Source organism: Tetrao urogallus (assembly GCF_951394365.1).
Source record: "Tetrao urogallus genome assembly, chromosome: 7".
Classification (NCBI taxonomy): Eukaryota; Metazoa; Chordata; class Aves; order Galliformes; family Phasianidae; genus Tetrao; species Tetrao urogallus.
The window spans coordinates 900,137-927,891 of NC_136820.1; the positions used below are offsets into that span (position 1 = coordinate 900,137).

Sequence of the window (27,755 nt, forward strand, 5' to 3'; positions counted from 1 at the left end):
ATGGGAGAGAGCGTGTCCAAGAGGCTGAAGCTGCAACTGGGCGGCGAGGCGGAGATGGAGGAGCGGGCTTTCGCCAACCCCTACCCCGACTACCAGCCCCAGGGAGCCGCGGCAGCCCACGGCGCGGCGGAGGCCCAGCGGGATCGGGCGCTGCTGCCGCCGGCGGCGGAGGATGCTCTCCCCTTCGGCGCGGACGGGAAGGTGAGGGCCGGCAGGGAGCCGCTCTGCGCGCCTTCGGGCCTGCTGCCCGTCCGGGCCGCCCGCGGCCTGCGTGCGGGGCGGGCCGGGCGCCGTGCCCGGACTTGGGGCTGCTTGCCCCGAAATGGGTGCCGCTCTCCTGCGGTGCCGCCTGCGGCCCTCCCAAGTTCGGCTCGGGAAGTGTGTGTTGGGGAGAGGAGATGCGGAACGGCTCCCCGCCGGCCTCTCGCGGCCCAGCGGCGTTGCAGCCGCCCTGCGTTGAGCAAGGAAGGGCTGCGCACAGGTGGGCGGCAGCGGTGCTCCCGCTTCGGGTATCGCTGGGCCGTTCCCTTCAGTGGTGACTCTTAAGGCATGTGGTTACGTTCCCGAAAACGCTTTATTTTGGGTGGCCTGCAGGAGGCCTGTGCGGTAACGCTGAAGGCAGTTCTACTCTGCTTGTTTTCTTGACACCGTGTGCTGCTGGTGAGCTGCTCTCCCACATGCATCTCAGGCAAAAAATGCATGGGCTGTTTGCACACGAGTTGGTGTAAGCTGCGGAAGGAATGTCATCTTTCCAATGAAGATATTGCGTGGTGACGTTGCTGGAAGTACAAATGCGTGAGGTGCAGAAGTAACTTTTCTCACCTGTGCTTGGGTGAAGTGCAGAGCATGTGAGCGAGATAAAACTTAGCAAGGCACATGCTAGCTCTTGGTCAGGGTGAGTTAGAGCTTTTACTAATTGTTGGGAGTGGAGTGAATGAAGTGTGGGTGCACAGAAAGGAGCACTCTTGGGGTTTGGTTTCTTACTGTTTGAGCTCGTTGCAGCTGTCAAAAGCAGATCATGGAGCTTGAAAAGGTTTAAAAAGCAAAGGTAGATTTGTGAGTAAAATCTTGTTTTTACAGAAATCCTAGACAGTAATACCCAGCATTAAATTTTTTTTTTTCTTTTCCTTTTTTCCTTTTTTCTTTTTTTCTTTTTCCTGGAAAGAACTGTGATTTCTTTTGTATTTGGCTTAAAGTATGAAAAAACCTATCCGCATGTGTTGAGTTGGAGTATGAAGACAGAGAGGGGGCTTTGCAGTGTTCAAAAGCATGGAACTCCTCTGGAAAAAAAACAAGTCATCTTCTGTGTTGCATTGAAGCAGTGTAGTTACACTAACTTTCAGCAGGCCTACTAGGAGTTTTTTCAGCTCTGTGTTTTGCTGGAGAGAGTAGATCTGTGCCTACATTTTCTTTTTGTTTCTGCATCTGCAATTTCTGAGTAATGATTCTGTGTATTTCTGGGTTAGAGCATGGCTTGGAGTATGTTTGTGTGTATTTATACTGTTGGCAACATTTGCCTCTAATCAGTCCTTATTCCATACTGCCTTTTTGAGACTTCCTGATGGGTATTTTAGGGTAGTCATTTTGATTTGCTTTGATTTTTGTGTGTGTGTGTTTATTTTTGTTTGTTTGCTTGTTTGCTGCATTGAACAGACACTAGTCCTGTCAGAGGAACATCTAAGGCGTCTGTGAGGGTGAAAGGACTTTACACAGGTTGGGAGACTTACTGTTCTGTAAACTGTTTTGTGCACTAGCACAAATTTCCTGAAAATGAAATTAGCCTACAGAAGCTCTATGTGCACTGTGTCTTTTTTTTTTTTTTCCTGCCATCTGCTGATGTGTGCAATGGTGAGAATTGAGTGACTCACATAATGACAGCAAGAACTGTATGGGGTTCTGCTGTTGTCACAGAAGGCACTGCATTATTATGCCCTCCATTTGATTTCATAAGCTGCCATATTTGCTATGTAAAGTTAATCCAGTTGATAAAAGGACAAGGAGCTCTTCAAGTCATTGTCTAGAATGTGAGACAATTGGGGCAAAGTGCTGCGTGTGGATGTGTGTGCTTATATGCATAGGGTATATGTAAAGAAGTTAGAGTGTGGGAGGAAGAGAGGAGCAAACAGGATTTTGGCCTGCTGATTTACTTTTTTAAAAATAGTAGCACTAAAAAAATGACTATTTTGATTAAATATGTATATATTCCATAGCCTTTTTCATTTCTATTTGAACTCTATAGCGATGCTTTTCCCTGGAAATGTACCTATAGATGTCATCTTAGGGTGGTCCAAATGCTTTCAAACTGGAAATGTAAATAGCTAGGGGCAAAGAAATAAATAGATAGGTATAAATTGAAAGCAAAGCATACTTTGTAGTTCATGGGGGTAAAAACAGTTTATCTGTTTAGTTTAATTTAATTTTTAATTTGGTTTAGTTGCTTTTTTGGGGAAAGTATTAGTAGTTGAAAAGCAGACATTTTGGTATTTTCCTTTGCATCGTAGAGAGTTCTATTATGAGTTCTCCTGTTCTTAATGGTGGCTGTAGAAGTGTTTGGGCCCCTGCGGTTGGGAGCCAAAACATAACTGTCTCGAGCAGTACAGTGCTTTGCTTTCTCCTTCCACTTGAACTGGAGCAGAAACAGCCTTTAGCTGGGAGAAGTTATCACTTTGCAGGGATAAAGAATATTTACTTATCTTTTGGGTGGTTAATTCAGTATCCCATTCTGAGAATTTAATGGCTTTTCAGTCTTCTTCCTCTTGTGCAATAAAGAGGGGGAATAAGGCCTAAATTTTTTTCCATTGCCTCACTCTTGGTCCCCCTCCTTGCAGTTCTTCCTGTGTTGGTTGAGTTACTGAGAATTTCATTTATTGTGCTGGGAGCAGCAGGGTCCACCTGTTGTGGGACTGACTCTGCAACCACTTGCACTAATGGGGATCGCACCACTTGTGCAGTGAAGGCCAAATTGAACCTCTAGTGCCAAAAAATGTTTTTTTTTTCCCATCTTTTTGTCTGAGTTGTGGGATATTCCCAAGTTGTGGCATCTGCATTTCTTTCAGACTGCTGCTTTGTTTGGCCATTTTCTGGTGCTCCAGAAAATGCCAGGTGTGTGATATTGTAATATTTTAATAGGCTTCTGAATATGACAAGTCGTTTTCTTGTTGAAGGAAAGTTTATTTTAATTCTTGTGAGTCTTGGTCAAAATTCAGGCTGAGAATCATTTTTATTGCCCCTCACTGTGCACTACTCAGGACAGTGTCAGTAGTCTGAGAAGAGAAGCTGCTACTTCTTTCTCACACTGCATATTGGCATCAAATACCATTTAGCACTTCTATGATGCTTTTTGAAGATCTTTCCTAATTTTCAGGACTGGCTTTCATACTTTAATTGGCTTTTAAAACCTGTTTGGCTTTAGCCAGCCAGTTCTGAATAAATACACACTTTCTTAGACTAAAACCAAAGTTCTGATCAAATTTTCTTATATCTGTCCTGTCTTTGCCATTTTCTAGTTTCATCTTGCAGATGTGTTTGCTAATATTCTCTGACTAGTCACATGAGCAAGTGCAATAGGAGGTAGTAGTGTTTTTTGGTGAAAATAAATGAAATTGTAATATATATGGTAATTGAGTCTGACTACAGGACATTTATGTACTGTCGAATTCACTATGTGGAAGTTCCTGCGCTCTGTGCACCAAAATAATTTAGACAGTACTGGGAGAAATTTTAGCTTTTTTTACAGCTTGTGGAACACTGGAAAATGTTCGAGCTGAGGTGGAGACTTCTGTGTAGTGAGTAAATTTATATCCCACTCACAGTAGTTTTTTTATCTTCCTGCCTGTCAAGAAGTAGCACACTGGTATTAGGCTACCTGGAGTACCAGTGGTGTTAGTAGCACTCCTTTGCTTTATCATCCTCCGTTTCCCAGAACATGGGATAGTGTTCTTCAGCATCTGTCAATCATGTTAAATTGCATTTGTTTTTGCTATCAGTAAATAGAAGAATAGAATGATGATCTAAAATCTTACTCTTTTTTTCTCCAGTCAGTTACCAGTGAGACATATAGCTTATTTTACATGTAAATGCATTAGATACAGCCTCACTTCTGTCTTGCTTTAAATAATTTGTTGTGTAACATGAATGGACTGCTGGCTTTCCCTCTGTTCTCTGAGGCAGGGTGTTATGTGCATTTAAGGTTTATTCCAAAGTTGACATTTGTAATAGTTTGCTTATAGCTAATGATTCTCTCTTCCTCCTCCTAGCCCACCACCCTCTTTTTTTTCTCACTATCACTTACATGATAAGTAAGTACAGAGATGGCACTGAAAAATAGGGCAATATGTTCTAAGACAGCAGTGTTTCAAGTAATTTGGTTTTGCAGAAATGGAAGAATGTAATTGAGCAGTAGCAGAGACCCATGTTTAACTGTTTAATGGGCTGAGTTATTAGAAATCATTACCTGATATTTTCAGAGGTGAAAAAATGTTACTGTTGGAGATGTAAAGGTGTTTTGATTTAGGTAGAAACAAAGTAAATCTCGTTTTTATCTGCAAAAACGTGGGTCGCTTCCCAGCTCAACCCTTTGGATTCTGCTCTTGGGTTCCTTGTTTCTGCCCTTGTTTCTGCTCTGCTGTTGCAGGAGCTCTGTGGAGTGAGCACAGGATCTCATTCCGCTGCAGTAAGCGTATGCTGCAGCACATGGAGTGTAAGACCTGGCTACCTTAGTGTCACTGGCAGAGTTCCCAATGACTTCACAAGTGCCAGGGTTTCATCTTTCAGTGGAATGCTGCCTTTTGATTTTTTTTCTCCTGCTCTTCCTTACCGGTGTCTGTCATGTCTTTTATTATGAAACCTGGGAAATGTGGGATAGGTGAGTGGATGGTGAGGTAGATTGACAATAGGCTGATTGGCAAAGCTCAAAGGGTTGTCATCAGCAGATGACCTGGATGAAAGGATTGAGTCCACCCTCAGCAAGTTAGCTGATGATACAAAGCTAGGAGGAGTGGGTGACACAGCACTGTCTGCTCAACAGCACCTGGACAGACTGGAAAGTTGGACAGGGAGGAACCTGATGAGGTTTAACAAGAGCAAGTGTGGAGTCTTGCACTTGTGTGGAGTTTCCTTCTATGGAGATATTCAAGACCCATCTGGAGAACTATCTGTGTGACCTATGTAGGGTACTTTCTTTATTGGGGGAGTTAGACTCAATGTCTTGAGGTCCCTTCCAACCCTTGTGATTCTGTGATTCTCAGCAGGCTGATTTTTGAATGAATCCCTGCTGTGGTGCCAGCTTGAGGTTTATTTTCTTCTTTGTGAAATACTCTTTGCCCTCCCTCCCAAAAAAACCCCCAGCGCTGTAGTCTTCTGGTCTTCACCAATATTGAAGTCACTTCTCTCTGAAATGCCTCTGTTCCTTAATGTGATTTGAGCTGAGATGAAATAGAGGAGTTTTGCTTGTTTGATGGATAGTATTCTGCATGTAGGCCATCTCTTTGCTACTTCTGCATAATCATTTGCTTCCTTTTTCAGTCCTCCAAAAGAACTCATAATGATAGAGAAGAATTAACAGAAAGACAGTTGTTTTGGGAACAGATGGTGACAAGAAAGACTGAGATGTTGGCAGCTATTCAGGAAGCTGAGCTCAGTTCTCTGTTGTCTTGCCATCAGGCTACACAGGTTGCTTAGATGCATCGTGATGCAATTAGGTGATGAGAGGTGTTCTTGAAATTTAAATATCTAATATTTAGATGATATCTAAATATCTTTGAAAAAATTAAATGAAATAACTCATCCTGTGGCTTTCAAATCAGACTATTACTATCCACAGAAGGAGTGCCATGGGCTCCCAGTTGCTCTGTCAGGTTTACATAAGCAGTGTGGTATGCTTATGTGAATCGTTTGAAGCACAAGGTGTGCAAATATGCGTACCTTATTTTAAAGCTTGGAAGACTTCTAAGCTATGTGCTTCACTTCATTTCCTGAAATCGTAATATAAAGCACGTATATTGCAACTGCATGTTCCTTCATCAGTGATTGGTGCTGCTTTGTTGTAAAGCCACAGCTGTGCAGCTGAATGTAATGAAGAAGTTATTCATTAAGAATTGGTGTGTCAGTGCAAGTGATAATTTTTTAGGAGATTATTATTTGCATCGAGATGTATTTGTGCAACTAAAGTGCCAGGTTCACAAAAAAAAATCACTGAAGTTCTTTTTAAGAGTTTTGCAAAATAAAAGAATGCAAATAGAGGAAGGAAGTAATGCGGAGAACAGCGTTATTTGTTCAACATGTCATTAGTGCCAAAGCTGAATGGTGGTATGCTTACATTCCTTAAGTTCGTAGTAGCTTTCAGAAGACTTTCTATTGGAGTGTAGCTTTGCATTCTGGATCCTGACTCAGTGCAGGAGGAAAGGTACTGTAGTTCAAATAAGTCAAAAAACAGTTAATTTACAAAACAAACATAGCTGTATTTTTCTGCACTGGTTTTGTTTCATGAGCCTTTCTTGTTAGACAGTATAGTTCTGGGTTCTTATGGGTGTTTCTGGGGGCTAGCACTCATCATTTGTGTTTTGCTGGTCTAAACGTTGAGTGGTGGTTGGTGATATGTTATTCCTTCAGCAGCAGGGGGAGTAACTCAGCAGTTGCATTCCTGGAGTGAAGCATTTCTTGTGAGAGATACTCTTCAGCCCGTGTTATCACTGTGTCTTGTGAACGTGGAGTAAATGTGATACTGGTTAGCGAAGAGCAGGTATCCTGATTTTTGTTTTTTTCCCAACAGGAATGAGAATAGTGAGTTGCTGGCAGAACAGGCAGAATGCCAGCTGGAATCATCCTCAAAAAATGAATATGCTTCTCCTGAAATGAGCTCAGTGCCAATTAGTGTGCCTTATGTGTGACTGTAATGCTTCCATAAGATTCCTTGAAGGAGGTTTATAAACCTTAAAAACCCACCTTTCAACATTAATTTATTTATGTAATTAATCTCTTGCATGTAGACATTTCTTATGAGCTTATAGTGGAATCCTATCAAATGAACAGTAACAGTGCTCTGTTAGAGTAGCAGCAAGAAAGAAAGTGGTGGAGGAGTAGTTATCTGGGGAAAACTGCTGTCCTTAACCTGTCCACACTGGCATAAACTTGTGATTAGCTTTGTTTATGTTGATAAATGATTATAACCATAATTTAAAAAATCCTTTCGTTTTTGCTTTTCCTAGCACTGAATCAAGATAAATGAGTTAGAGTTCACATTCTGGAGAGAGGGAAATGCCAGCCTTAGCTAAACTACTTCTGTGGAACTGGTGTTTCAAAAGAGAACCTAGTTGTCCTGATGTCCTAATTCTTTCCTCCTGCCTCTTAAGTAATTTGATCTGGTGTTTGATTAATAAATAACTCATTCTGGTAACAGCAGGTGTATTGTCAGAACAAGAAGGTAACCAGCCTACTTGTGATGTGCAGTAGGTAAATAAACTTTGTAAAACCTTTGTTCACTCTTGTGAGATAAACGGAACTGTTCCTGCATGCATCAGCTCCTGCTGCTATGCCATATGCCTAAGTTTTGGCACAGCTAGCTTTGGAAGGAGAGAAGCCCTGCCTTTGTGTTTTGTTCACTGGGCTGGCTGAAAGGGCTGGGGGTGGGGTTTTTTTGTATGGACGGTATGGTTTCCTAACAGAAAGATGTTTAATGCCATATGAAAGCTGAAAAGCAGATGCCAGCTTCTTACTGTATTTGGTTCTACTTCTCAAGTTATTGGAGAATGCTAAAGAGAGCTCTTGCTGTTTCCTAGGATAGGCTGGAGTGATATTTGTGCAACATGCTGTGTAATGGCACAATTTCCCTCCCCTATCTCATCACTGTAAAATGGATTTGAGCTGTTGACCCTAGACATTTCTGAGTGTGTCAGAGGACTTGAGTGATTCCTGCTATCTTTCTGATTTCTTTATCAAGTGAATGTCAAGAGGACAGGCTGAGAGAACTGGGGCTGTTCAGCTTGGAGAGGAGAAGGCTCCAGGGGGACCAGATGGGAAGCCTTTCAGTATCTAAAGGGGCACTATAAGAAGGAGGGGGACAGACTCTTTAACAGGGTCTGTTGTGATAGGACAGGGATAAGTGGTTTCAAATTAAGGGGAGATTTAGTTTGAGTAGAAGGAAGAAGGTGTTTTGTTTTGTTTTTTAACAGTAAGGCTGGTGAGGCTCTGGAACAGGTTGCCTGGAGAGGTGGTGGATGCGCCATCCTTGGAGACATTCAAGATCAGGCTGGACTGGGCTCTGAGTGGGCTGATCTAGCTGCAGATGTCTCTGTTCATTGCAGGGGGGTTGGACTAAATGACTTTTAAACTCCAGAGATTCTGTGATTCTGTGTTTGCATTCATTGCTTGAAGCTCCACTCTGAACAGGATGCAAAATGCGTGTTCTGAGTGATCAATTGCACAGCAGCACTTGGGATTTGCCTTTTAACTGAACTCCTCTTCTTTTGGAATGTGTTGTAATGGAACAAGAGCTTGCCTTCCTAAATGAGCTAACTTCACTTTCTATAGTGAGAAATCATAGATGTAGACGTGTTTAAATCAAGCAAACCTTCACCAATCTGACTTGTTCTAGCTGTTACTAGGGAGTGTGCTGGGAAGCAAGTGTAGAAGCATGATTCAAGTGTATCAAACACAATTCAGAATGGAGTGGCTAATTCTGCCTGTGAGCTGACAAGCAGCAAAACTGTATAATGCTCTTTTTCTGGATGCTGATGACCACTTTGTTGTGGCACCTGGGTTTGGGGATGAGAGAGCGCTGCTGGCTTTCTTATTCCTAGAGAGGTTCTATTCTTATTGTTCCTGCCTGGGTAACTAAGACAGGGAAGACAAGTGACACATGCTTGGATGTTTCTATAGATGGTGAAAAATTAACATTCACGAAATATTTTTTTGCCCTGTGAAATTAGCATAGATCACTATCTTGTCAGAGTGGTGTAGCTGTCTGATACTGATAAAGCTTTTCTTGCAGCCCAATTAGCAAGGAAATTTTTTATTTCTTCTTCTCAGGTTCTACTTAAATATAATAAATAGTTTTAATAAATGTATTAATAGCAAAAGTTAATTAGCAAGTCATATTGTGTATAATAAAACATTTTTGAGTATTCTTCCTGATTTCTTCACTGCACATGTAAATCTATCCTGTGATGGGACTTCATGAATGCACTTTTTAATGGAGGTTAGTAGGGAAAACAATTATTTGTTAACTGACTATTTCCATGCTCCATAGTCTTAAGGGAATAATCAGTAATGCATTGACCCACACATTAAGTTTAACAAGAGGTGGCAAGATAAAGTGTTCTGTGTAGTATTTAGTATATAATTATCTGTAAACTTTTCTTGCTTGAAAGTAAAAGCAAGGAATGGATAAAATCAAGGGTTTGTTTCTTCAACTTTGTGCCAAAGGGTAAAAAGTATGAGCTAGAGCTGCCAAGCTGCTTTTACATATCTTCATGCCTAGCTTATTTTTTCAAGTGGTTATTCTTTTGTAGTTTGCTGCATTTAACAACCTTCTCTTATGATAGAGTGTGCCAATCCTAATGGTATTTGGTGGAGGAGAGGAGAGCAGGAAGTAAGAGGGAGGGCATTTTATGGCTAGATCACTTGCCTTTTGTATGGTGATCACAGACTGAGCAATCAGTTAGATTTAAAAATAAGATATGAATAAATTATGAATTATATCATTTAAAGTGATGGCTTTGATTTTGACTTGGTCTTAAACACAAATATTTATTTTCCTTTAGCTATTTCTTTGACATTGCTGATTGCTGTATATAATATTTATTCTGCAGTATTTTTTGTTGTTGTTGTTGTTTGGTGGCTGGTTTTTTTTTTGTTTGTTTGTTTTTCCAAACAGAAAAGTGGAACACCTGGCTTCTTGGATTCTTTCCTTTTTGCCTCACTCCTTTTCTCCTTTTTTCTGTTCACAGGTCAGTGCTCAGTTCACAAAACGGATCCAGACAAAAATCAAGGACCTTCTGCAGCAAATGGAGGAAGGGCTGAAGACAGCAGATCCCCACGACTGCTCTGCCTATACCGGCTGGACTGGTGAGAGAGCTAGACAGTGAATGAAGAATGTTTGTTGAATGGCGTGAGTGAGTCTTTTCGCAAAAGGACCTTTAGGTATCCTCATAGGAGCAGTAGCAGAACTCTGATACAGTATGAGTTGCTTTCTTTTAACTCTATAACGTTGGTCATTGTTGTCTGCAGTGACTTCCATTGGCTTCAGTGGACCAACAATCTCATTATAGAGAGTTAATAGGCTTTTGTATATTGAGATATTCATTTTGCAAAATGAATGGATTTTTTAAGGCTACTTCTTTTGAATTACCTGTCATTTTTTTTAAGGTTTTATTAAAATTAGTCATTTTCACTTTTTTTGCTTAACTGTCTTAGAGCTAGTTAAAACTAAACCTCCCCTGTCTCAGTTTAAAACCATTCCCCTTGTCCTATCACCATCCACCCTCACAAACAGCTGTTCCCCCTCCTGTTTATCCGCTCCCTCCAAGCACTGAAGGCCACCATGAGGTCTCCCTGCAGCCTTCTCTTCTCCAAGCTGAACAAGCCCAGTTCCCTCAACCTTTCCTCACAGCAGAGCTGCTCCAGCCTTCTGCTCATCTCAGTGCCTCCTCTGGCCCCGCTCCCAGAGCTCCACGTCCTTCCTGTGCTGGGGGCCCCAGGCCTGGACGCAGCGCTGCAGGTGGGGCCTCACAAGAGCCGAGCAGAGGGGGACGATCACCTCCCTCTCCTGCTGGCCGCCCCTTTTTCATGCAGCCCAGAACACAGCTGGCCTTCCGGGCTGCAGGCGCACACTGCTGCCTCATGGCCAGCTTCTCGTCCACCAAGACCCCAAGTCCTTCTGCGCAGGGCTGCTCTCAAGGAGATCTTCTCCCAGTCTATATAAAAATACCTGGCATTGCCCCGGCCCAAGTGCAGCACCTTGCACTTGTTCTTATTGAACCTCATTGGGTTCACACAGGCCCACTTCTGCAGCCTGTCCAGGTCCCTCTGGATGCTTCCCTTCCCTCCAACGCATCGACTGCACTGCTCAGCTTGGTGTCATCTGCAAGCTTGCTGAGGCTGCACCGGAGGGTAGTTTGGCTCTGCTGTTTTGTCTGTACAAAAATGTTAAAATGAGCATGTGGGAAGGAGTGGAATGGAGGTAAGACTGCAAAATTGTGAATTATATGAAGAGAAATATGTGTGTGCAAGTGCTGTTTATCCCTAAACACCACTGTTCTTTTACTTTGCAGTACTAATGCTGTCAAAATATGAGTGAACCCTACTGATCCTTTAGGCAGAGCCTGCAGATGTCAAGCCTGACACAGCCACTGCTCTTCAAGCTTCCAAAACACTTTTCCATCTTGGCCTCTAAAGTGCTGCTTTGCAATTACAATGGCGAATTGTATTCCTGCTCTATCTTATGCTTTAGACATTCTTCTGATTTTAGCATAGCGTGTTTGATGTGTGCCATGAGGAGATCTGTTCTGTTATCTCTGTCAGAGAGGGGGAAGCAGCCTGAAAAAACTTTCCATGCTTAGTCCTAATTTTGGCAGTGGAAATGCAAAATTTCTTCACTTTCTTCTTGATATTTCAGCACAGTACTGTGGGTGGATGAGTGGGGATGTTTTAGACAATTCATGTGTAAACGATAGATATGTTTCAAGGTCTAAGACTGGCTGGTGAGTGAGTGCAGCAGATGTCAAGTAGCCAAGAATGCCCATGATATCTTGGGTACATGAAAAAGATCATGGCCAGCAGGTTGAGGGAGCTTATCATCCCCTTCTATTTCGCGTTAGTGAAGCCTCATCTAGGATACTTAGTCCACAACTGGGCTCTTCAGTTCAAGCAAGACAGGGAACTACTGAAGGGTCACCTGCAGAGTGCCACAAAGATGGGGCCTGGAACATCTCCCTTTTGAGGAAAGGCTGAGAGATCTGAGGCTTGTTCAGCCTGGAGGAGGGAAGACTGAGAAAGGATCTGACAAATGCTTATAAGTATCTAATGGGGGGAATCAAGATGATTTAGACAGACTCTTTCCAGTGGTGCCTAGCAGCAGGACAAAGAGCAGTATGCACAAACTGGGACATAGGAAGTTCCACCTGAACATGAGGAAAAATTTTTTTTACTGTGACGGCAGCAGAGCATTGGAACTGCTCAGAGAGGTTTTGGAGTTTCCTTGTCTGGAGATATTCAAAACCTGCTGTCTCGCTCCAATTTATAGGAGGAAAAGGAGGTTCTTTTAATGTATGTATAGCCGACAGTGAGATTAAGACGCGGCAGGTCAAATGTTAGCCCAACCAGTTTATTACAAATCCTAGTCGTTTAGGGAGATGGGGAAGGGAAGATGGGCAATAGAAAAGATAGGAAATAAAAGCAAGGAGTTTTTGTAGGAAGCAAGAGGAAGATAGTCACCACCATGGATTCCAGCTTTGCTTATAGGTTGATCTTCAGTAGAGGTGGGTCATTGGGCATTGTTGTTCAGTTGACGACGATGATGGCGATGACGGAGACAGTGGAGAAACTTTCCAATTGCTGTACAAGCTTATAAATAAGTCCAAAGTGGTTGAGTCAGCTCCTTTTTGGAGAGACAGCTTCTGGCTTTTGGATCTCTACAGGAACTCCTTTTGTTCCCATCTTCTGGGCCTTGCCAGCAGATAAGAGGGAGTATGGAGGTGCCCACTTGTATCTTGCCTTCACAGCATACAATGGTATTATCCCCCAGTCTCCCATAGCAAGCTGGAGTTATTTGGTCACAGGCCAGGTCTTCCACCAGTAAACAGTCCTGAGCACTCTCTTCTGAAGAGAAATGCTTTTAGATGTAAAGAAATGCTTTTAAATGTAGAATTGTCCACACAGTGATGCTGACTGCCACACAGCAACATCCAACTCTCATCTCCTAGATAAGTCAGTCTTATTGCAAGAAATGCCTCAGAAAGCATACTTTGAGCCAAAAAAAAGAAGGGTTCAAACACTTGCCTGAATGCTTTCCTGTGTTCCTACAGTATGGAGCCTGCTTTAGCGAGGCGGCTTGGATGAGAGATAGCTTTGAACCCCAGCAATTGTGTGATTCTAACACCATGACTGACAGCAGACATTACTGAGCATGTTGAAAGTTAGTTATAAGCTAAAACTAACACAACCATCGTTAGCTGAACAAGTAATGCACTCTAGTGAGAATTTTTTTTTTCTGTTATATAGAAGGATTGCTAATTACATTTGCTTCAAGCTGTAAAATTCTTGCAAGGTTTCTGTGGAATTGCCTCAATAAAAATACTAAAATGGTCTGGATTTTGAAAAACTTAATGAAAATACTTTCTCCCCAAGCTTGCTTCTTGCAACATTTTGCTTGAATGTGAAAATCAGAAAGTAAAAGCCAAATCTGAAAAGAACTGCCCTGCTTGCTATGTACCAAGTCTTGACAAATCTTAGTGGAGGTGAGCAGTACTGAATATTGGCTGAACATGTACTTTGGAAGCATCTTCAAAATCTTGGAGTGCTTATTGTTGTCACATACCAATATTAAAACCCATGGTAGAGTCCATTGTGCTTATATCCTAATACAAATACTGTTTGTATGTGGCAAATGTCTTGGAGCATTTTGCACAAGAAAGGGTTGAATAATCTTGACCTCATGGCTAATTTCCGAACACAGCCTTGATCTGCATATTTGGTGCAATCTGAGAAAGAATTGTAGAAATGCCAGTCAGGCCAACAGCCTCAGAGGCAGTGTTTTCCTGCCATTGCTTTGATGAAGGTGATACTAAATAGGCCACAGTCTCCTGTGCCACTGAGTTGGCCTAACCAAGCTCTGTAGCAGCCTTCTTGGAGTCAACTGTAAATGCCTTTTCAAGGCTGACCCAGAGAACATCTGAGCATGTACCACTGCTCTTATGGTTCCATTCTTGTACTCCTCAAAAAGCCTCTCTATGGAACTAAGTGTGTCTAGTTCGTTCTCCACTTTATTCATGGCACAGAAGAATCTCCTCCCTGCTCAAAAAAGAGGAGTTTGAGTTGCAGCATGGTCAGAAGATACATTTATTGCTTCTATGCATGTATACTTCTAGTTGGCCAAGAAACATCCACTTAGAGTTGTTTCACTTCATTAAAAGCTGCAATGATGTAGATTTAAGGTTGGGTTTTGTTTTGTTTTAAATGAAAACTATATAATCATTGTAATGGAGTAAAGCTTGATTTAACCTTCCAGCATTCTCTTAGGACTTGTTCGCTTTCTGGCTTTTACAAGCTAGCTTAAATCTTCAGGTGTTATCATGCCATTGTGAAATTCATTCAGGCGTTATAAACAACTTGGCAACTTGAATCCAAGAACTGCTTAAAATATCCTTTTAAAAATCAAATGGGAAATAGGTCATTTTTTGCCTATAACAGATCAGTATTATAAAGTGAGTCTGCTTGGTTGTAGGTATACTTGTTACCCTAAGATTTTGAGTTTTAAGTGATTTCTTCTCCAAGCTTTAGTACCCGAGTCATGAATTGTCTTAATTCTGTGCTAATAGTGCATGTTCTGTTGGGCTTCAGTCTAACAAATTTAGATGTTTGTCATGATCCAAATAGAAATGTAATAAAGACAGACTGATGTGTTCCTATTGCAAAGCTAGGACCCTTAGCTGAAGTGCTTTAACTGACCAAATATCTCTTCGATTTACTGTTCAGTGGCTCTAAGATGGTAACGTGATGTATTCAGAAGGGAAAATTAATTAATCTCTTTCTCATGTGTTTTTTTCAGGCATTGCCCTCTTGTATCTCCAACTGTACCGTGTCACAAAGAACCAAAGCCATTTGCAGCGATCTCTCGATTATGTGAAGAGAATCCTTCGCAATCTGAATGGCAGACGAGTTACTTTTCTCTGTGGTGATGCTGGGCCGCTGGCAGTGGGTGCAGTAGTTTATCACATGCTGAAAAATGAAAGTGAATCTAAGGAATGTGTTGCTAGGTAAGTGGTAGAAGGTGGGAAAAGCTATGACCTTCTTTTGTAGAGCTCAGTAAAATTAGCAATTTCAGTTATGGAGGACAAGATTAAAACATGGAGGTACTTTCTGTACTGATGTATTTTCAGTAGAATACAGGATTGACTTTTAGCATTATTAAATCTGGCTTACACTTGTATTTAGTGGGTCACTGAGTCTTCTGAGTTGCTCTAAGAACAGGATGTCCTGGACATATCTGTAGTGCATGCACATCTTCATTTTTGTTACAGTAATAGAAGTTGCACACCTTTCATTGACAGAATGTGCTTGTGCAGTGTGTGATGCTTTCTGTAAAGCATGTGTTAGCAGTTTTGCAGCATGCCTTGCCCCATCAGAATTTGCATACTAGCTTCATGTCATCATCTCTGGTTTATGTTTGAGCATATAATCCATCTTTTTGTAATCTAGAATCCTAGTTTGAATAATATCAGTTACTGTTCCTGAATGAATATTTAAGTTTTGAAGTGAATGAAAGGTTTGTTCCTTGCTTTTAGCGTTGATAGTTAGCTTAGGCATGTCATTTTAGATGCAGCTAGGAAGGCAGTGTTTCTGTAAGGCATGAAGTATGACTAGAGCAAAATGAGATCAGCAGTGAATCTTTTAATCTTACCTGCGCTTGGGAACTCCTTTCCAGAGGACTGAGAAGGAGGTTGAGTATTTGCTTCTTTACATCCTTCCGTTTTCCCCCCCCCAACTCCCCTTTGTTTGTTTGTTTCGTTTAGAAATGCCAGGGATGCCCTGAAAGCAATAGCTTCTATTTTATTATGTTGGCTCACAACATAAGAGGCAGATGTTGGTGGCATGGCAATAGAAGATGAACCTTCCTGCCAGTATTCCATTACATTTTGTTGCCACATGACATGCTCACATGGGAACGGAAAGAAAACCCTGTGCAAGTTTGTCATGATCCACTGAACCAGTACTAGCTTGAAAGTGGCAGTTTCTTGAATTGCATCATGACAAGACATAGTTACAGTTACATAGTTATGTAGACACCATTACAGGCTGGAATCAAAGTGGCATTCCATGGGGTGATGACATATGAATTCCCCATACAGTAAAACGTTCAAGATGCAGTCCTTGGTGGCTAAAGTGATGTATCTTGTCTTTTTGGATACAAAAGGGGTGATCCTTGTGGACTCTCTGGAACCTGGGCAGACCATCAACTCTTGACTACTACATTGTAATGCTGACTAAGCTAAAGGCTGGACTTCTACAGTCAGGCCAGAGAAGATAGCTTTTGTCTTGCAGCATTATAATACCAGCCCCCATACCAATTTGAAGACAATGGAGCATATTGCCAGTCTTGACTGGACTGTCCAACCCATCCACTGCATAGTCTGAATGTGGCACCTTCTGACTTCCATTTGTTTGGGCCAATGAAGGATGAACTATGAGGGCAGTGTTTTCCTAGAACAAAACAGTTGTGAAACAGTGGATTTCTCTGCTGGTGAGGATTTTTACAAGCATGGCATGCAGGCTCTTGTTCATCACTGGCAAAAATGTATAGCTAGTGGTGGTGACAGTGTTGAAAAATAGTGTTTTGTAGTTGAGAACTTGCTCTGTCAGTTTTATTGTGCTTTTGGTATGTGTTGTAGTTACATGGAAATCAATAGGAGGTGTTACTTTTGGAGTGACCTACATCTATTCAGGATATCAGCAGTGAGAGTGTATATATGATTGCACATAACTTTTTACCTTGAAGCTGTCTAGCTATAGTATGACTTGAAACCTAACAGTGGGCATTTAAAAGAAAATAATTTAATTGCAAGTCCAAAGAGTAGTTCCATGAAAGGAATAATAACAGAAAGCTCCTTTTTGTGGGTAGCTTTTCACAGATATTAAGCAGTGACAGTGTGAACAAACCACTGAGGTCTGTGTTTTTGCTCCAGCATGATGCTAACATTTCTGCCAAGTAATTGCTATTAAGGATATCTGGGAATAGATCTTCCTCTTAATCCAGATTATTTTTTCCCCTCCCCAAATTTAAAATGTGATTATCTCCATGGTTTCATCTAATAGCTAGTTTTAGTTAGTGAAAAATAAGAACAGAGAGAGAAAGAATGGGAAGGATAACAATTTCTCTGCTTCTCAGTTTGAAAGCAGACTGGTAGAGTAATAGCAGGAATGCTCAGTGGAGCATGTGAGAGTTGCAGTGCCCAGCCCAAGGTGTTTTTCCGCTACTATAGGCAACCAAACACTTCTGCATAATAGCAACACTCTTTCTAAACTATATTATTAATCATTTGAAAAAATGCGTATCTAGGGAAGGGGAGTGCAGAGTGTTGTGTTTTTTTTCTCCCCTCTGAAGCATCTATAATTAAGAGTCCTTGCTCAGGTGAAATTACTAGAGGTTCCAGGAGTTTTCATCATTCTTCCCATTCATTTATAGCTACTTTTACAATTTAACTGACATTTCGTTTGATTGATCTCTGAGATCAGAAGTGATGTAACTGGCATCTGTGAATCTTTTTGCTTCAGTGCAAATTAGTTGTCAGATAGCATCTCCAGGTTGGTGTTCCTGGTCTCTCTTGGAAGCAGCGTTAGCTCTAGATTGGAGTAGGTTTCCAGCCCATTACCTGTATATGTGTTTCTCTCTGCCTGGAAGCCACTTATTTCACTATACTCACTGGCTCCAAGTTGCCTGTCTGTCAGGGACAGCACATATGTATTACTCTGGTGTGTAGAGCTGGCAGCCAGCTGAGGAGATGATGAAAGGAAGTTATGGGACTTAAGTACTGTAACTGCTTCTGTTTTGATGGTTTGTGCAATGTATAGGCCAGTATAGTGTCTAGAGAAGATGCTTTATCTCACCCTACTGTTCTTGTCTGATGCAGGCTGTTGCAGCTGCAAAGGACAGTCATAAGCATGGATGCTGAACTTCCAGATGAGCTGCTTTATGGCAGAGCTGGTTACCTGTATGCCTTGCTCTACCTGAATACAGAAATTGCTTCAGACACTGTTCCGCAGTCCATTATCAAAGAGGTAGGACTTTTTTTCTCTCCTCAGTGCCACAGTGTATGGCAGAAGAAGGTGATGATAGTTACTTCAAGTGGGATACAGGTACTGCAGAGCAGTAACAGGTAATAAAGAAGGAATACTGGCTCATCCCTTCCAACAACCTGTGACTGCTCAAGAGAAGTATGGTCTCTATCTAAGAGATGCTACTTCTTCAGCTGTTAACCCATAAATGAGGGTGAGGAGGAGTGGATCCAGGCTCCACCCCTTTAGCCATGCCTTCTCACCTGATGCTCAGCCATTGCTTCAGGCTGTGACCTGGCAGTTCCACTGCACAGAATACTTGCGCAATTGGACTGGAATCATTCCTCATGTAATTCAAGGGATTAGGAGCATGAGGCTGGAGAGGAGAGAATCTACAACTACAAACTCAGTCTCTTTCCCTGCTGCCTGGCTGGGATTGAAATGGAAGCTAACGTGGCAGGTCTGCAGGTAGTTATGGAAATGGATCTGCTGTGAAACTGGGCTTGGAGCAGTTGAGGGTGAGAAATCGTTATGGAAAACCTGGAAAACCTTAGGAAAGAAGTGTGAAGACGGAGAATTCAGTGGGGAACATGCATGTCTTCTTCAGATACCAGAACCAGAGAAGGCAGGCCTGGAAAAAACTGATGAGAAGTTTTTAAGATTCAGTTTCTCTTATAAATCTAAGTGATTCTGTCACTGAGGCAGAAACTTCCTTCTTACCTCAATACTCAAGTCCAAAGCAATATCATGGTCATTCTGTTTATTGTGCCTTATATTCAGTGTGATTCTAGTCACGACAAAACTCTGTGAATCAAAGCAAATGAGATGGAAGGGATGTGTTTTCTTTCTTAGGTAATAGATGCCATTATTGAATCAGGGAAAAACTTCTCAAAGGAGGAACGTAAAACAGAGCGTTGTCCTCTGTTATATCAGTGGCACAGGAAGCAGTATGTTGGAGCGGCCCACGGCGTGGCTGGGATCTATTACATGCTAATGCAGGTAAGAGTGTCTTCCGTGGGCTGGGATGAAACGCCAGTGATGTCTTGTTTTACATCAGAAGATCTCCATTTCAGGTTTCAAGCATGCACAGTGCAGTGTTGTGGTAGGTCAGGGATTCAGAATTAGGGGTTAGACCCTGCAGCAAAGAACAGCACTAAAAAAGGCCCCAGTGGCAGAAGAAAACTGTGGCTTGTCTATCCTTGCATTGGTGTGAATTAAGCCTTGCCTCTCAGCATCAAGGCTTCTCTAATGCTCCTGTTAGACCTCCGTCTGGAGGACTCATTTTTCTGCAGTTTACTCCAGGATGTCAACGTTGTGTTGTGCTTGTATGGCAAGACCTATGTCCTTGCCCCGGAGTACACCATGTATTTGTGAGTGTGTGTGGGTTGCAGTTGAGAGCATCAACATTCTGAAATTTTCTATCCTCAAGAAAGAGAGTCAGGTACTCATCCTCATGTTTACTTTTTCTGATACTTGCAGTTAGGCAAGCTAAATATTCATTTAGCTCAGCATCCGTCACTCTTCAGTTTTTTCTATTTCAATTTTTGCTATTTTTCAGTGAGTGATCACTGCCTCCTGTCCTTCATGTCCTTTTTTTCTTCTGTGACTTATTTTTTTCCTACTATGTTGAAGTTTAAGGAAAATTGTCCTTAATCACATATTCAGTATGGTTTTATTAATTTATGCTCTTCCTTTTCTGCCTCTCTTCTCTCTCTGCCCCCAAAAAATCTGATGTTCCTGATTGTGTTTCTGACCGCTGCTCTTCTCTTCATGTTTTACTAAGATACCTCTCTTTTGTATACCTGTATATTGTACTTAAATCCCTTCTTCCCCCTGCTTTTATATCCTCAAATAGTATTATGTTTTTCAAGACAGACCTGTATGTCTGTTCTTTTGTTGTACAGTCTGGAAGTAGATCCCGTATGTTTCATTACAGAAGTTGGCCATAATGCTGCAGAATCTGTATCATACAATTTTCTGGTTTTGGAAGATGCTGCCGGTCTATGCATCATCGTAAATGGTAATTTTCTGATCGGCTTATGGAAAATGACTGTCCTTCAGGCAAGTGGAAGGAATGTACATCCTCACCTCTCAGCCTAAAGATCTGTACAGATGCTCTTCGCAAAAGTGACTGAGGTAGCATTAACTGTTGCTACTGCTCAGCCATTCCTCTTTTGCAAAAGATGCTATGACTTTTCTGTGCCTGCTTCAGATCAGCTCACACCACTTCTACCAGTAGTTCATGCTAAAGCAGATGACTTTGATGTGAAAGTGGCTGATGCTCTGCTGCCTGGGGTCTTTTGTACAGTGGACATCTGCTGATGCCTCGGGACGCTCTAATTTACTGTGTCCTTATCTTCACTTCCTGCTGTCCTTGATGGTTTCTTGGTGGTTCACCCTTTCCAGCTATCTCATCTTACCTGACTTCCCTTTTTTTCACTGGGTTTTCTGAGAAACATCCATTTCTTTAAAGAAGTCTTTTTAAAGACTCCATCCTTTATTTGCTATTCAAAGTCTGATACCACAAATGCAGTGTGTTCTTGTTTAAGCTCTACTCTATCTACATGGTAAAATCATAAATGTCTTTTCCTTTACATCTAATTGCTGTTTTTAAGAATTACCACAAAGCTATTGTTTATGCAGCATTAGATTACTGTCTTTTCACTATACATTAAACATTGTGAGTCATACAGAGTTGAGTCATCTGCTGCAGATGAAGATGACGTGTCAAAGTCCGTCCTTCCCCCCATCCCTCCTACTCCATGTGAGGAAAATTTGTCTGTATATTCAGCAAAAAAATCATTATATGATTTGCTGGGTGGTTGTTTGGTAACAGAGAAAGCATCCAAATTAGCACCTGAGATACAAAGACCACCAATTACTGCTTCTGTGTAATATCTTTGTGAGGGAATGTGTCTGGGATCTTCTTATAGACAACTACAGTGAGCGTAAGGGCTCAGCAGTGTTAAGTAAGTAATCCAGGAGGCAGAGGAGGTGATTCTATAGCTGGGAAATCTCCAGCTCCTTCACTGATGCTGAGACAAAAATATCTATTTGAGTATCTGTCCTCTTGGCTAGATAATGAGGACACATATCAGTATGTGCTATTGACAGTTAGGTGCCAGGAACCTCAGCAGTTCAGGAGAAAGGAACTTGCTTGTGCATAGATCTTCGTAGAAGCATAAGGTGAGAAGGTATGTAAAGAATTCTGTTATTGTGACAGTCATAAGTTCACTTAAACCCTGCTCTGTGCTTGCCTTGAACAGCTCAAAACTGAATAGCACTTATTGCTGGTGCCTGTCTTACCTTTTGCTGCAGGATTCCAATATGAAATCAGAATCCTGAAACAAAGATTTTATGAGACCTTCCATACTCTGGGCTTATTAACTCCAAGGTATTCTTAATGAGTAGCTGATCTATATTCAGGTGTCCTTGCACTCAGAAAAGGACAGAAGAGGAATTTGCTCTAGTGATATGGTGGGCAGGACTCCAGCATAGCTTTCCTAACTGAGGTTAAGTAGAGATTATTTCAGGTTACTAAGAATATAGATACTTAAAGTCATGTAGCTGTAGGACTGTGAATGATAGCAGCATTCTTAGCCCTTGAATGCGAATGTGCTGGTAGGAAACAATAAAATTGTATGACATAATCAGCAAAGACAAGTCATTTATAACCAAAATAGACCAGTTATTAGCTTCTGTAGACTCCCACAGTTGTTCCACCAGTTGCTAGAACTCATTAACTTATCCAGGCTGTGTAAAAATAGAGAGCTTTGTTATGAAAATACTGTGAAGTGGGCCGGTAGAGGAAGGAATATCAACCAGGAACAGCTACAGACCAACAGACATTGAGGAAGTGCAGTTTGATGGATACATTTGCCTTTTGGGAAGGATGTAAACTAAATGAAAGAAATAGATTATTATTCTGAATCCTTCTTTCCTAAGGATGAATGCGTAGAAAAAAGATACTTAATTGCTTTGAGAAGTAGCTGTTGCTTCTGACATCAGAGATGCAGTTTTATAATCCATAGCTTCATGGAGTTCTGTTTGCAATGGAAAACTTCAACCTTAATAAACGTTTGTCAGGTTTGTCCACGTTAGTTATTTTTAAAATGGATAACCCACTGTGTTTTAAGTAAGCATTATAAGCAACTAATCTATAAAACTGTCTTCTTCCTGTGAGCACTCTCTCAGTATTAAGATATAAATAGAAGCATCTTGAAGGCTGCGTTCTGTTCTCAGTTCTTCTGTAGTCTTTCTGTGTCACCTCAAGTAAGACAGGTAACAACTTGGTGTCCCAGTTTCTTTATGTTTGTTGTAACACTCTCTTTGTAAGGATATTGTGAACAGACACTAATTAAATCTGCCTGAAGTGACAAAGGATTTTGGATCAAGGGCATATATGTAGAGTAATGGAAAATAGGGCACATAATTGTTGATACCCAATTTATTACTACTTTGATTTTGGTTTTTTTTCTGTGTTGTCTTTAGCCAATTGCAAATGTGGACCAGGAGACCTTGACAGAGTTGGTGAAGCCAAGCATTGACTATGTGCGCCATAAAAAGTTCAGATCTGGGAATTACCCATCGTCGTTGAGCAATGAGACTGACAGATTGGTTCACTGGTGCCATGGCGCCCCTGGAGTCATCCACATGCTCATGCAAGCTTATAAGGTGAATCATTCTTTGTTTGTATAAACCCTTTTTTTTCCTTTTTTTCTTTTTTTTTTTTTTTTTTTTTCAGAAGGACCTGTACGTAGGCCTGTTGGATTCTAAGTCTTGTGTTTTAAGTCTTTCCGGATCTAGGCTTTCAAATGAGAACCCTGGGCTAGGCACCTAAATATCTCAGAATTCTATGTACGAATGTTTGTAAAGAAGTAATAAATAAAATTGCTTCTTGGGATGTGAGTTGTTAATAGACTTGAGGCTTTCTTGAAAAAGCGCCAACGTAGTTCAGCAGCTTGATATCAGAATCCTGGTTCTGAGCAGTTCTGGCCTAAGTTATTTTAATCTTCATCCCAAGCATTTTAAGAATTATGTTGGTTTTTAAAAATGTAGGTTCATGTGTTTTGCTAAAGAATGTCTTTCTGAATTACTCCATTATTTTGTGACGGTACTTCAGAACTTAATGTCAGAACAAAGATGCCAGGCCCATTCTAGGGCATAAATGTAACTCCCTAGGTATCATGAGCCTCCTGCTTGCTCCTTTCCATCCTTAACTAGATTGGCTATCTTGCTTGTGTTGTGCGCTTCTGACTTGCATGACTTTTGAAAGTGTGCCATTTAATTAAATTTATGCAAATTTATTTCTGCATTTGACAGCCCTCTTTGGCAGATTCCTTGGTTGGCTTTTGGGTAAGCTGATAAAAAGCAGGTTTTGTTTATGGAATAATTACTTATGCTGCTACCTGTGAAATGTGAACTCTTACAGCACTGCTAAATGCAGCAGCAGTCACATTTGCTTTTGCTTTGGACTGTAGTAGGAGGCTGGCTTATCACTGCAGACCTTTCCAAGATGAGAGAGGAATAGGACCAAGTTCTGCTTAGCAGTTTTCCTTTGTCCTCTTTTTCTGTGACAAAGTGATGCTTTTTCTCTTTTATCTGCTCTTTGAAAGATTAAGAAAAATTGGAGTATGTTGTGCTGGCTGTGCTTTCTCATCAAGCACTGGGACTTCTGATAACAGACAGCAACATTAATCCTGGAAATCAAATGCTGTTGCCAGACCTTCGTTTGAAAAGTTACTACTGATTAGCTGACAGACCTGGTCAGAAAGGGAGATCTTCTTTATCAAGGTTATGGATTTACTAGAAACACTTAACATTCAAGATCTTACATTAATAAATAGCATCTTTGCAGTGGATGCCATCTGCAAAAAAGCATCTGCAGTAGTGTATAAATTATTCTTCTTTCTTTGTCTTGTTAATCTATTGTGTGACTCAGGCACAGGAGAAGAGAGTATTATGTAGATGGAAGTCTGTGGTGCTGTTCAGCTAAGCTGCTTGGTGTTTCTTTTTCTGCTCCCTCAATGGGCTCAAAATTTGCTTCAGTTGTGTTCAAAATGCACTTCAGTATATTTTGTAAATCTGATCCTTTGCCCAAATTGGCTTTACCTCTGATTACTTCCCATGCAGATACTAACCAAGGTAATGGAGTGCTTCTACTTCTGCTTGAGATAGAGAAGAGAGCCCTGTTCTCTGCAAAGAGATACTCTTGCATTTTTTGGAATGGAGTTGAAAGCAGGCAGTGAATAACCAGTGAGAATTACTCAGATGCATGAGAACCTAGCTATTCAGGACCAAATTTGATGCCCAGTGTTGTTGCATTTCTTGGAAACAAGAATTATATTTCTCTATTTCAAATCAGATAATATAGTGATTTGGGACTGGGGGAGGGGAGTATAAGAGGATCATGTACCCTTCAAATTGATTACAGCCTGTGGAACCAAGGGCCATGAACTTGTGAGTTTTTTCTTTGGGATCCTCATTTCAGATACAAAAGCTTTAACACTTACCTTTTTCCATGCAGGGAGAAAAGAAGCGACTTAGAAGAAAGGCGAGTCTGTGATGGATGGAGTCTTAAAATTCAAAAATAAACTGTATATGAAAAACTCCACCCCTACAGCAAAGCATTTTCCAGGTGCATCATCCTTTTGTTTTTGTTAATACTGCTATTTATGTGTTTGTTTTTGTTCCACAGACTTTTAAAGAGGACAAGTACTTGAAAGATGCTATGGAGTGTAGTGATGTCATCTGGCAAAGAGGTTTATTGAGAAAAGGCTACGGGATCTGCCATGGTACTGCTGGCAATGGCTACTCCTTCTTGTCTCTCTATAACCTAACTCAGGACAAAAAGTACCTCTACCGAGCTTGCAAGGTGAGCTTTCTGCATCCCAACAAAATCACTGTTCCTTTTCCTGCATTTCATTTCATGTAATTTTCCTTTCATTTCTATGTGGTAAATAGAGTGATCAAACTAAGTTACTGACTGCTGCCTTTGAAGCTAACTCAGTGGGACAGGAGCATAGCATCACGTATTCCTCTTAACTAATGCCTTGACTAGACAACTTCAACTCTGCTTATGTGGACACTTATGTCTTAATATGTAGACTGAAAAAAATACCCTAAATTTTTTACACCACTTTGCTGTGGTGTAAATGTCTGAAAATTAGCTTGCCTGAACAATAAGAGATGAATGTTATGTGGTGCTAATTATTCCCTTGAGAGCTCTACTGTCATCCTCAGCTCCTCAAGCGATGCTGTTTGTAGTCTTTTGTAATTATTTGTTTTCAGACTACTGTCTGGGGCTTTCAGAGCTCTGAATTGCAGTTATTTAACTGCTCATTTAGATTTTTTTCATTCATACAAATTGTAGAGAAAGACATGCTCAGAATTTTTCTGCCAATCTAGTTTCTGCTGTCAACTGCTATCAGCTCTGATTATGCTAGCAATTCTCAAAGAAAGCTTTTTTTGCCCCTATTTCTTGATCTCAAAAGAGCTTTTTGTTTCGTTTTCTACTTAATTTACTGATACTGAATTTCATATCGCATATATAGCTATTTAATAGAGGTTTGTTTAAAGGTAGTACAATGGGAGATTTGATGAGGTGCATCTTGGGCTCTTATAGGTGAGCCACATTGAAAGCTACTGCTTTCATTTCTACTGTCAGCCTGTCCACCACCAGCAGAGCTTTAAAAAGTTGATATTTGTGTCATCTTATATTCACCTATGTCACCTGTACACATCCTAGAAAATACAATAAACCCCTAACACTGCCATGGTAAATATGTGACATTATTTGTGGACTCATCCACTGCTGAAGTGTGAGCTACACTACTGAGCATACATGGCTCTCAGCACAGTTTCTGTGTCTTCCTGTCATTCACTGCTGTATATTTTCAGGGAGCTCTGTGCAGTGCTGCCAATTTCTGTTGCTCTGCATTTCTTGACCGGGGGAGCCCTGTAGTTCTATGATGCTTTGTTTTGTTGGGGTTCTGGGTTTTTGTTTTGTTTGTTTTGTTTGTTGGGTTTTTTTAGATTCAGGACAGAGCTTCCAAGGTCTGAATGGCTCTTTCTTGATGATTTTTTTCCTAAGAGAGAAAATACATAAAGCTATTAATGGCAGTTGGAGATTTAGTATTCTAAGTCAGTGTATGGAAGTGGAAGAAAACAAAAATGCAATTAACAGCTCTTTAAGTCCTTAGGAACTGGATGAGTTAAGCACTGAGACAGATAAGAACTGATGAAAATTTCTGACTTAGAAACTGTTTGTATCTGTTCTTGCAGTATTTCTTCACTGGTGTGTTGCACAGTTTATTTAAAAACTGGGAATTAAGTACAGCCCATCTAATTATGTTGTTGCAAAGTTGAAACTCCCACTGTGGAAATACATGTCTTAAAGAATAATTGCATCCTTGTCACGAATGAAGTGGGATTAATTAGTCTTGTACTGTGTTGTGTCTCTGCTTACACTATTTTACATTTAGTACCTGTGAAAATGTCTTCCCATGCAGGTTTCAAACTTGCATTTAATGATCTTAAATTTAAAATTAATCAATAAATACATTTTATGTTTCCCACAGTTTGCTGAATGGTGTTTGGAATATGGTGCACATGGATGCCGTATTCCTGACCGTCCTTATTCTCTTTTTGAAGGTAAAGTGGTTGTATTGCAAATAGTATTGTATTGTACAGGATAGAAGGGCTACCTTGCAGTTTTGGGACATGCTTGGGAGTTTGGAAATATTTTCCTAGAGCTTTGTATGTTTTCTTTATTTGTAACTTTTTTTCTACACCGTATCTCATCGCTAAGTTTTAAAACACAGTAGCAAGAAATCACAGATAAAGTAGGATATAAAACAGTGCTGCTGTTCTGAGAGCAGTGAGCCTAATGTGCCACCTATCACAAGTAAGTGAAATTACAGCACACAAAGCAGGTTTATTTTACAAGTAAACCAACCCCAGGCATAAACACAAGAGAGCAGTAGTTGTATGCATCTCTTACAAATGCAGAGTTATTGTGCTGATGTTTATGGGGAAAAAAGGACAGCGTTCTTATCCCTGGGAGATCCCTTGTAGGCATTTGTAGAAGGAAGAGGCAAACAGACAGTATGTAGTAGAAGAGCTTTGATACTTGATGTGGAGCAATGCCAACAGTAGTCAGGATGATTTCTGCTTCAGTGTTGATGCACATTTTATTGCATTTTTTTAATGTGATTTTTTTCTAAAGACCTCCTTGTGTCAAATTTGAGGAAAAAAAAATACTAATTTTTTTTTCCTTCCTGCTGCCCCCTTCATGAACAAAGAATGAAGGGGTGTATCACGGGAGTAATAAAATTGCACCTTTGCTTTTGGACTGAGGAAGTGATCAATGAGAGTTGCTCAAAATGTGAGAGATGGTCCAAACTGGGATTTACTTTTTCTTAACTGAAGTAGCACTGAGATTGTGGTGCTAAGAACAGCAGCAGAGATAAGCCTGTTTCTGCCTTTGAGCTTTTCAAGCGGAAGTTAATTTCCTAGGCAAATACAATAAACTTGCCTTTCTAGAAGTTGTACGTTTACTCAAAAAAGATTTAGCAAGGTGCTAGATTGCCTTTGCTGTCAACAGCGATATTTCAATGTCCCAAGCTGCAAAAAATCTGTCTCCTTGCTTTGTAGGTATGGCTGGAGCTATTCACTTCCTCTCAGATATTTCAGTACCAGAAACTTCCCGGTTTCCAGCATTTGAACTTGGACCTCAGAGGAGGGAAGACAAAATGGAACAGGACAGCTAA

The 27,755-nt window shown here is 40.9% G+C and overlaps 1 protein-coding gene across 1 annotated transcript; it reads left to right on the top strand.

Moving 5' to 3' along the window:
• On the top strand, nt 1-27,755 carry LANCL2 (LanC like glutathione S-transferase 2; the record flags this gene model as incomplete). Its single annotated transcript, XM_079538668.1, has 9 exons — nt 1-201; nt 9,945-10,062; nt 14,762-14,969; nt 17,841-17,988; nt 18,838-18,984; nt 22,477-22,659; nt 24,683-24,859; nt 26,565-26,637; nt 27,640-27,755. 9 exons carry the CDS (start codon nt 1-3, stop codon nt 27,753-27,755), a joined length of 1,371 nt encoding a protein of 456 aa, XP_079394794.1.